The sequence below is a fragment of the Nilaparvata lugens genome, chromosome X, assembly GCF_014356525.2.
Source record: "Nilaparvata lugens isolate BPH chromosome X, ASM1435652v1, whole genome shotgun sequence".
Classification (NCBI taxonomy): domain Eukaryota; kingdom Metazoa; phylum Arthropoda; class Insecta; order Hemiptera; family Delphacidae; genus Nilaparvata; species Nilaparvata lugens.
This window is the reverse complement of record NC_052518.1, coordinates 18,169,471-18,181,455: the sequence shown is the minus strand read 5'-3', so window position 1 is coordinate 18,181,455 and position 11,985 is coordinate 18,169,471. Positions and strand designations below refer to the sequence as shown.

Genomic DNA, 11,985 nt, shown 5'->3' with positions numbered 1-11,985 from the left:
AATTTCACTATGATAGGTGGATATTTAATGAGTTGATCACTTGGTGATTGATACGAATTAACGTTTGCGGGGTTCCTGTGATAGTTTCCTAGCATATGTTCTTTCAGTTCAAATCCTATTGCATCAGATATTTTGTGTAGAACTACGGTCAAATTTTCACTTTTATCGTAGGGGATGCCGATTATGTCAATACAGTCTTTTCTCAAGTATTTTTGTATATTGTTGTTTTCTGCGGTAAGTCTTTCAATGTCCTTTTTCAATAACACGTTGGTTTTTTTCAATCAAATCTATATGATTGGATCACTTATTGATGTCTTCGGAGTTTTTCTCAATATCTGATTTATTTTCCTTGTTTAATTCGAATAGAAGCTCAATGCTTTTAATCATGTCCTTCTGCTCCGTTTTAACATACTTTATCTCTTTTTCTATATTATCTAGCTTGTCGAAGAGCATTTCGAAATTGGCTTTGAAATGGATTTGATGTCTTGCACTGATAGTTGTTGTTTGCTTACCGGTACCCTTATCACTGCTCCCCTCACCACTAGCACCGCTGCCACCTGCCTCGCCACCGCTCGCACCACCCCTCCCATCCCCACCATCCGCCGATTTAGCCTTGGACCTTGTCATCGTATCCAATGATCTCAAAATTAACTATTGATTTGTTCAATAAATACCGATTTAAACTCGAATATTATTAAAACTTGACAATTCAAAAAAGAAAAACGTATGCCAGCACTTGAATGGTCACGACTGTTCACTCAATTTCAACAAATACTATGTAATACATCCACTATTTACGAACAAAATAACAGAGCCTCAAGAGACGACCGGTCACTCAGACATTCCGAGCGCAACTGAACTCAATACCAGGTCTCTGGAGTTCCTTCTGAATGACTGCAGACAGTGGAGCCCAGTTATCAAGTTTTCCTCAATCGTCTGTTCACTACTGAGCCTTCCATTCACATCTCCCATAAGCATAATGTTCTGGCCTAATTCCTGCAGTACCAAACAAATTTCGTTTAAATCATCATTCCAGTGATTGCAATAAATTTATGTAAACTGGCAATTTGTTCACCATGTGGGTTCCCACATCCAGCTTAATAATATTATGATTAAAAACTTTAGAAAATATAATGTATTTTTTATATATTTTTCCTTTTCTAATTCCATAAATTCTGCCCCCACTGGCTCTTCCGTAACTTGCAACTCTGATTGCTGGCACCCAAATTAACTCATAGACTGTAAACCTCATTTTGAATTGTGAGAAAACATCTTCATTATAAATAAAAGTCTCAAACAGAAGAAGTGTCATACCTCTCAAGAAGGGTGATGAAATCAATACTATGTAATTTGTTCATTATTCCAGATACATTATATGCAACAACACTGAAGGATTGTGTATTCACCTCGATACAGTATTGAGATTATTTGTGGGTTGAGCTGCTTGACGGTCGAAAAAATCAGTTATTTCCGAAGTACTCCTTGAATTAGATTTAGCAATTCCTACCAGCTGGTCGCCTTCTCTCCTTCGTTTTTTCTGATTCTCTACCTGATGACGTCCATCACTCAAAACCGATTCTTCTATATACTTGCGCTTCACCTCTTCATAGCTCAAAAATTCTCCATCAACTACTAAACCTTTTCCTCTCATCTTCACCGAATGCTTCAGACTCTTTAGTCTTTTGCTCACTCCATTCAGTTCCTTACAAATTACTCGTGAATGCTTATCCAAATCACGATCTACAAATATTCTTCAGCTTTCCAGTTTTTTGCAGGATATGTGATTTCTTAACAGAAGAAACAAGAGATAATGCTATTGGCCGCGCTCTCTCAGCATTGGATTTTCTAACCAATCTTCTTACAAAATTAATATCATGCGGCTTAAATTCTACTTTCATAATCTCGTTGCAAACATCTACGATCTCATTCATGACTTGAGAATCCCCCTTTTCATCAGCTTCCTTACCTCCATAAAATATAAGATTTTTTCTCTCTTCATCCGATAAATTAAACTATATTGTTTTTTAAGTTCCTGAGTCAAGTTTTTTCATTCTATGTTGCTAAGACTTCGATTTTTTCATTCAGTTCTGTTATTAATGAAGCTATATTCAATGCACTTATTTCTTGTTTTATTATTTTTTGCGTGTCACTAATAATATCAATTTTAAATTTATTCATAATTTCCTGAATATAATCTTTATTTACAGCCATTACAACAGATAGTAGCAAAACAAAATTGTTTCAAGCAAAATGATTTGTTTTGAATTCAAAATACCAACGAAACTATCTAATCTGCTCTAAAGTTCGAAAGTATTTTTCACTCTATAGCTGTACACCTATAAAGGTATAGCAACACAATGTACTTATCTCTTGACAGCCGGCAACGATTCTTCTCTTCCGCGCACGCCTCCTGTAAGTTTCGATTGCAAACTAACCGCAAATTTTTCGTAGCATTCTTCTTTAAAAGTACAAATTAATAACACAAATAGAGAATTTTAAACCGCGGAAAATAGCTTCCTGTATATTTAACTTGACACTGACTACAAAACTTGGCACAAAAATGTTCTCAAAAGGCTAACAAACTTTTGCAAACGTAACTACCGCTATCACGAGTACAACAGTCCTGCTTCAAGAACTTCACTCAACTCCCAATTTCCACTATTGGATCAAGAAGAAGGAAGCCAATGAAAATTGTAAAATAGACTAACCTGTTTCCTTATGTGATGGCTCACTCCACCATAGTAGACCAACTTGAACACTCGGTCACTATCAGTGAGCTGGCCTGTCTGTGTGAGTTCAGTCCACACTTGCTCAGTCAATCCATCGTCAGCGCCTGCACCATCCACGATGCTCGCATTCACCAGCTCAGACAGATGCTTCCTCACAGTGGACAAGTGTCTACAGTAGGCCAGCCAACCGTAGAACGCCCTAGATATTATTTGATGCTTCATTGAATCGCATAATAACTGAAGAGAATCCCTGGTGGTAAGATAGGAAACAATGTAAGCAGCTACACAACAACATTCTACTAGATTAATCAAGGCTAGATACTAAAAGGCATCTTAGTTGACTAGAAGATTATAGTATATTATTCAAATTGAGTACAATATACACTAGAAAGCATCTGCACTATAGTGAGACTCACGTTATAAACACATTGAAAATGATAGGGAAGCAAAGTTGTCATTTTTCTGTTTCCACCGCCATCTGTATATCACAGCATTGATTAAAGTTATCCCGCTATAACTGATCTAATATTAAAAGTTAATTCATGTTAATAATTATCAATTATATATATTATATTTACTAGAAAAATATCTTCTCATGATTTAATAATGTATTTTATGGCTGAGATTAAATGCTCCGGTAATTCATTATATTTATTTGTAGACGTTAAACGATTGTTAACGGTTGCGGAAGTAGAAAAGGATAGAGCTCTCGGCTTTGTCCAATGACAAGGATAACGAAGCAAATTTTAATCGGGTGTTGACTTTATCACGTGAATCTATCGGGAATTATCAATTGAATAATGAAACGGATATGGATATTTATTTACACACACTATAAGGCTGACCAATATCGCTGTCGATACATTGAAAGGAGAGATGCCAATAACTAATTAACTAAGTGATGACGCAATATCCATTGATCATTGTTAGACTCGTAGATTCCAGTTCACAGTGCTTTCATGGAAACTGAGTCACGTATTGTGATTAATCAGTCCAGTCAATGACAAAGATGTTGGGTGGCTACTGTGAATCGGTCTTACTACTCTCACACACACATGTTTGTTCACTTCGTCTTGGCTCCAGACTATTCAGATGAATAGTCTAACAGACTATAATTAAAGAGAATTCAGGATACATTTTTTGTAGTCCGGAGATAAGACGTTTCCATAACGAGATTATTTAGAATAACGAGGCTAGTTCCAACCATTGATGATAGCGCATGAATCTTATCTAGCCTCTTATTATATCAATAAGAGAGCGATTATGACAACCCCTTCAACCTCCTACTCCAAGATCCTGTAAATTAAAATCATCCTTCCACCCCAAAGCTTACGACTATTCAAATAATCCCGCCAATCTCACCACTCACCACCCCCGCTGCTAACAACGGAACAAACCTCAGTGTTGAAGATGGACGCCAAGTCCGAAAGCGTTCCACGTGGTGAGTGATAGTTTTGTACTGTACTATGATTTTAGTAAAAGTATGTCGTTGTAAAAGTATTCCAAGTAATTTATTTTATGATAAATTCTGAATACTCATCCAGAACAGAGTGTAGGATGTATTAGCAATAGCAATGATTAACAGTTACAATAGTCTACAACTTATACAATATTGAATTATATATGCCTGTTAAGAAATTATTCAATACATAAAACTTATTTGTTTTTATTTGTATTAAATGCTATAGTATTCAAATTCGTATTGTAATTGTTTCTGATGAATAAACTTTGATTTGATTTGAATAACATTTGACAATAGTTATAATAATAGTTATGGTAATAACAATAACAAAATACATGGTAAAATACAATAACAATAAAAAAACAATCAACATATACAATAGTACCATTTGAGAAACACATAAATCCATTTTTCATAGTTGAAGTGATAGCTAGTTTTCACTTTTCATCCAAAAGGTGAGTTCTATTACTAGCACATGCATCGCGGTTACTTATATGCTGTATATTGGTTATTTATAAATGCTGTAGTTATATTTCAAACTATGTAAAAAGCGAGAGTGTCTCGATTAGACCAGGTTTCGTTTACACCAGGTCCTATTCTACAATGAAGCTGAAAACCTGGTCTAAACGCACACATCGGCTAAACGAGACGGAATGCTTTGATTAACCCAGTAGTTCGATTACACCAAGTGGTCTAAATGATACCTGGTGTAATCGAGAAACAGTACATGGGCTAAACGATATGGAATGCTTAGATTAAGCCAGTAGTTCGATTACATCAGGTTCTGAGTCTCGATTAGACCAGGTTTCGTTTAGACGACCTGGTGTAATCGAAGACCTGGAGTAATCGAAGACCTGGAGTAATCGAAGCATTCCGTCTCGTTTAGCCGAGATGTGCGTTTAGACCAGGTCCTGGTCTATCGGAAAAGTCCGACCTGGGTTAATCGAACACTTAGACTAATCGAGCACCTGGAGTAATCGAACACCTGAACTAAACGAAATACACACTACAAAGCAGACAATGCATATATCCAGTGCTAAGAGATGGGAAGAAATAGGAGATAGGGATAGGAAAATACAAAAAAGGTTGAGATATTTTGGCACCTTGAAATGTCAGTCAGTCTAGTAAGGAGCATTTATTGCCAGATTAGACAAGTGAATACAAATATCGGATCCAAGCGAGAGCGCCAAGGTATAAATATATGCTCTCACAATCCAACAGACTAGAGTTTGCATTCAGCAATTTGGTGAAAGCAATTTGGTGAAAATGGCAACAAGTGTGTGTAGGCTAGTCTTTAAATCAGTAAGTCAGTACAGATTTGATAAGATAGCTTTAATAATCCAGAATAGACATTTACTTATAAATGCTCGGGTAACTATTGAAAATTAAATGGAGTTTGGATGAAACAATAATAAAGGAAATATTAACAAAGAAAGTTCAACAAATTAAGGGGCAGAGGTGCTTGGAGAAGATATGAGAATATAAATGGAGTTTGCTAACGAACTAAATTATTAAAAAAGAGTTGATAAAACAGTTGAAAGCTATAAATAATTGAAAATGAGGTAATGAGGTGATCAGAGGTACAGTTGGGGTGGGACCCTTGGGTAGGAAGATGCAGGAGGCCAGGATGAGGTGATTTGGACGTGAGGAGGATTATGTGGCACGGAGGGTGCAGGATTTGGATCTGGGTGGGAAGAGAGGGCGAGGAAGGCCAAGGATCATGAGGTGGAGAGACAGAATGGAGGCTGATTTGCGGGAGAGGGGCTGTAGACGCGGGGAGGATATGGACAGGTTTTTGTTGAGGAAAGAAATTCCGACATGAGAAATAATACAAAAAGTGCAGAGGGAGCAATGAAAAGGATGAAGAAGTGCAAGATTTACTGGATAATACCTACAGTCGTGTACTGTTTTCTAGTGCGTGAATACTTGTACATTCATAAGATGCTCATTGGTGCAAGATCAAATAAATTTATAATTTATTTCCTAAGGACTGATACAATACATATTTACAAAAATCTACATCTTTACAAATTTACAGATTGACAAAATAATGAATGCCTCTGAGATTATATAATATTTATAATATAATATTAATATTAGTAAGCACAGGAAAATATAAAATTCCCTTATACAACCAATTCCCTTAAAACATAAACATAAATTTCCATATTAACAAACTTGTCCCCAACCTTTTTACTGCTGTATTTATTAATTAATGTAGATTTTTGAAAACTTGAGTTGTATTTTAGTTTTAGGAAATAAATCATTTATTTACTTACTGTTTCAAAATTAATGATCTAGGTGTGTGATAGGCGCATGAGGTCATAAAAAATTTCAACTAACCCTGTAAAGAGTTTATGTTGATGAGCTGGTGGAGAATCGGTTTCACCGTTGGTCAAAGACCTAGTGGAAGATGTAGAGCCAGTAGAAGACGAGACCAGTTGGGTGCGGCTCCGGGGGGAGGGCAGGGGACCACTGATGCTAGTCGACCAATTATGGTGCGGATCTAGGAGGTCCTGCCCCGATCCAGTTACTGGTCGTCACAATAACATCAAAATTACCCAATTTCAAGCACTGATCTTGAATAATGGAGCCTCTCGATAGTAAATATATTGAGAAGAATAATCTTGCTACTGGTGGTTATTAACAATAATAAGATACTTTTAAAAGTAATAGCAATATTGTGAATCCTCTACGTTATTGAAATCAATTGAGAAATTGCCCGATTTTCAACTAGTTCTGATTATTGCTTTAATTTTAACTGGTTTTAATTTTTAGTAGACAATTTCTGTCTGTTAAAAATACTTATTAAGTTCTCACAGCAAAACGGAAAGGAGAGCCATATCAACACTGATTCAGGATTGGGAATTCACCTCAAATTAATCACTCGAATGATCCATAGATATACTTGTCATGTTAAAAGCACGTTTAGTCTTGTAAGCAAGGGATTAGTATGCGACAAATATGTTTTACTCTATGATAGCATGTTGAGTTAGTATAAACCATCATTTCAGTGAAAAATGCAGGAAATTTTGAGATATTTTTGTGAAAATCTGATCAGTTAATAACCCTCATCACCATTCATCATTATACTCATTCACCAGTTTCATTATTACGGTTAAACTGATTAGTTGTAAACATTAGTGAGAGTTGAACTATGTTGATAATTCATCTAATGGTTTGAATTTACCCTTAAGTTGAGAATAAATGCATTCACTTACAGTAGTCCTGGTGTTTCATTTTGCTGATGATCTGAAATACATAATCGGTGGATTCATCTTCACTCGGTTCTTCCTGTTTCACGGCTTGCACTCCTCGACCACGCCTGCGCAGTTTCGGAAGTACCTTACCTAAAAAATAGAAACACTTTATAAAATTTGTTGAAACAGAATTCATATTGTGGAGTTTTTCATGATTGAAAAAAACACAGTTTTATTTTTGTCACTTGCACATTTGTCACTACTGCTTAATGTGTTGGTTTCAACACGAAACTGCAGTCCTGGCTGAAAGTCTAATAAATGTGCAAGTGACAAAAATAAAACTGTGTTTTTTCAATTATAGAAACACATTCTTCGATATTTTAATAGATTTGTATCCACAAAATAATAAAATATTTTGAAAAGAGGAAATTTTTAAAAGACGAACTATTAGAATCAGCACATCACTGATATGTTTTTCTTGCTGAGGGCGATGCTCACAAGAGCTCCAAGCATATGCGTGAGTAATGAGAGATGAGTGAACGAACCTAGAGCTTTAGGTGAGTTCCGAACCACCGAGAAGCGATTGTGGAGACATTCACGACGGGAGTAGCAGGCACATGGATCTGAACTTGACATATCAGCGCGACCATGGAACCAACCGCTCCCAAATTCACTTACCCACCCAAAAGTGGGTGGACTCGATCTTGTTTCAGGGAAGTAAGTCAAGTATTTGCAATTTAAGATTTAATATTTTAATGATAATTTGTTGCACAACACAATACGATGATTTATAACAAAGTCGGCTACTTTGAAAACAATAAGGCCCAAGGTTAAAAATATGAGAAACATAAAAAGTCAGCATAAAAACTAGTATAGCAAAGGTCACTCAGCCTGTGCAAAGGATGAAATAAAACTATCTACTAGTGATATTTTTCAAAGTTTTTCGAATCGTATACTATCAAGCTATCAAAATGAAAAGTTTTCTCAGGAAAACATTTTTTTCGATCATTACTTTTTGAGATAATGAGCGCCTAAGCTTAAATTTTTGGGACAGAACATTTCAAATTCGGTAAGAGATAAATCCATGAAATTTAGAGGATGAATTCTTCATAGTATTGCTTTACTTTACTTTTCTTGTTCGTCACAATTATTAAACTGCATTAAGGGAGCAACGATCCCGCAGTATATGACACGTCAAAGTTTAATCTAATATCTACCATCCCTCATATTTCAACATAACAGATCCCACATAACATACATCAATCAAACATTATTCAACAAGGAAGTCTACTAACCTGTACGGACACAATACAATAAGGGATTCTCTGAGTGTTTTTTTTGAACTCCTTCAAGCCATCAATTTCTCTTATGTGACAATTTCTCTTATGTGATGGGATTGAATTAAATATCTTCATTCCCATATAAAACGGGCCACTCTCCAGCAGGCTAAGTCTGTGGTGTGGGTAAACAAAATCTCTAAATCGTGTATTATGGGGATGACTCACCTGGTCCTCCTCATACATTCGTCTATTTTTAAAAACGAAGATTGCTAAATCTAATATATAAATAGCAGGAGCCGTCAGCAATCTCTTTTTTTAAAATAAGGTCTGCAAGAACGCATTGTATTAATATTATAAATTATCCTAATGGCTTTCTTTTGCAGTATGAATATTCCATTATTCTATATACATTTTCCCCAAAAAATTACTCCATATCTCATAACTGACAGAAAATAAGCGTGATATACCAGAAGAACAGTTTTTTCACTCCCTACTCTAGCCATTACTCTTAAAGCAAACAAGGCTCTATTCAATTTACTAGTGACATGAGAAATATGTAGATTCCATTTCGAATCACTCTCCACCTTCAGACCCAAGAATGTCGTGGAATCAGAAGTTTCAACTCTACTCTGAGTTTTGTTGATTAAATAAAGCCGAATTGTTCTAAAAATATCGATTTTTATCGAGTTATTCAATTTATCAAAAAATAACTCAACTAATAGTTGATTTTTTTTTTATTTTGATAGTATACAAATCGGAAAACTTCGAAAAATATCACCAGTAGGAAGTTTATTTTTAGCCTTTGCACAGCCTTAACAACAGGTAAGTGAACCAATTTTGAAGCAATACATTCCTAGTACAGAAATTGGAATCAAACTGAAGAGGGCCCTACAAAATTTAATAGTAAAATACATATGTTAAGAGAAAACATAACTATTTCAACAAACTATTGAGGCTAATTATTATAAAATTACGGTACACTAGAAAATCATAATATAACATTATAGTACAATAATATTTTGAAAGTTCACTTCAAAATTGATCTGAAATTTTGGTAAGTTTTCTTTTTTTCTCTTTGAGAACAGAATGTGAACCATGAGATGAAATTATTTACTGCAGTGAAATAAAATAAATATTTTTCCTGTTCCCTTGTAAATGTGTCTGAAATTTGTATAACTTTACCTTTTCCTCTTTGAGACCAAAGAGGGGGATCCAGTTGTCCATGAGGAAGTAGGCCGTTTTCAAGACAAGACAGAAAAGCCAATAAGTGTCCACCTCGGGGGAAGTGGATAGGAGGTCTTTGTACTCCGTCTTGACCTACCAATACAATCATGCCCCCACTATCTCCTGAAAACAAGAAAAATATCAATTTATTCTGTCTGTTGTCGATATTCACAGTAGTAAAAGTATATATAGTATAGTATTACTATTAGAGTACTAGTAGTTCTGCGAACAGTAGACCTCGCTCATGAATAGCCTACAACTTTCAAACTAATTAGAAGGGCCATTAAGAAAGTAGGCTACAGTATATTGTGAAGATTTATCCATGTCATCTATTATTTTCTTCAATGAAAGTGCTAGAGACATTGTTTCCAGGAACACTGGACTTATAAATGTCTCTCAAGGAGACATTTCGTCCCCATATTTACAATATTACAACTTTTCTAATAATTAATTATAAGAAATCGGTCAACTGACAGAAAAATAGAATATGCAGTAGGCAATCTAGACGATGAATCGTCTCACAGACGATAGTGAGACGGAAAATGATTCTAAATAAGATGGGGTTGTTGGTGACAATGACAGGAGGTTGCTAATGATGTATTTCATGAAAAGTGGATTCAATGTTATGGCTTGTTATGCCTATTCAGAATGATAATGCTCACAAGTCGGTTTCCGATCTCATACTAGAAGGAAAACAAAAGCTAACTAAGCTGTGATGCCTCCGGCCGGCTCAGTAGGTCTAGAAACTATTCATCTATGAAACAGGGAAAATTCGTGTTGAAAAAGGAAGAAATGATGCAATCAAGTGAGAAGTTTTCTTCAATTAATAAATACAGTGTGATTTGGAGCGGCTCAGACGTTCTCAAGGTTCACCGCTGACAACTCTTGATCTAAAAACTCTTGATCGATAGCATTCCTTCATCATTACAACGATACCATTCATTCAGTACAGCACATATTAGAGCGGCACAATTTCTAATCTAAAAAGTGAGAGCCAATTTTTTTACATATATTTATTGTGGGAACGATTTACTCTTAACTTATTGTAAATTCAAGGATCTTTCATTTTTAAAATAATAAAAATTGCTGTATCTTCAAAGATAACGGCGCTAGATACGAAAAAGTAACTTTCTGGATGGAGGTTGGACTGCGGTTTTTCAAATAACAAAAAAACCGGAGGTCTTATCAAAAATCGTCACACATACGTTTCTGCGCCTTGTTTCAAAGAACGTGTATACAAAATGTTATCCAAATCGGACAATAACTGCGACTGTAACTGCGGTACAAACAAACAAACAGACAAATGCCGATCGCGTCGAAACTAAGACCTCAGCTTCGCTTCGGTCAATTTTCGGAGATTATGGTTTCTTGATCCATTACGAACTGCGATCTATTAACACACGTTTTTGATGTTTTTTACAGTCGTTGTAAAAATTATTCAAGTAACAGTCAACGACTGTTGAAAATGGACGCTTGCTGTTCGAAAGTACTCGAGTCAGTAAGTAAACAAAATTTGCTTATTGACTTAAATAATTGACTGCATGTCGTAAAAACATCAAAGTATTATTATCATCATTAGAGAGTATTTTATAGCATAATGCTATCTTCTATCAATTATAAATAATCAAGTGTAGCTCAATACGTAGAACATGGATAGGTTTTTTTATCACTTGAAGTGTTGTAGATATTTTGCTACATTTGTTTTCACTTTGTCCATAAGGGCCAAGCCACACTAAGCGTTTATTCAGGGGTTTCCAGACGAGTCGGCAAGGCAGGAAGCTCTCCGATTGAGTGCCAACGCCTGAAAAATGTTTTATATGGCTTGGGCCAAACTCTTCATTAGTTCTATTGAAAAATGTATAAATATTTATAATATTAAGAATATTTTTTTTACTAATCAGTTCATATTGTACTAGTCTGTGCATTTCTTAATACTCAATTCAACTAGGGCATAATCAACAATGAATGTTGAGTAATTCATTTAATCAAGAATGCATTACAAATTTTTAATGAAACAGAAAGTAATTGGAAAAAAGGTTTTCCATCATGATTGAACACAATTACCAAGTAATTGAACATGTTTAGGGACT

At 35.3% G+C, this 11,985-nt stretch overlaps 1 protein-coding gene across 1 annotated transcript in view; it reads right to left on the bottom strand.

The window, feature by feature from the left end:
* The window catches only part of LOC111045180 (small G protein signaling modulator 1-like), an 80,953-nt gene that overhangs the window by 35,339 nt on the left and 33,629 nt on the right, over positions 1-11,985 (bottom strand). Inside the window, exons 10-13 of the mRNA XM_039441839.1 lie at positions 9,854-10,018; positions 7,413-7,541; positions 6,535-6,724; positions 2,709-2,979 (exon numbers count right to left, since the gene is read on the bottom strand). Of these exons, the coding sequence (XP_039297773.1) occupies positions 2,709-2,979; positions 6,535-6,724; positions 7,413-7,541; positions 9,854-10,018 (755 nt within the window). The remainder of the gene's footprint in view (positions 1-2,708; positions 2,980-6,534; positions 6,725-7,412; positions 7,542-9,853; positions 10,019-11,985) is intronic.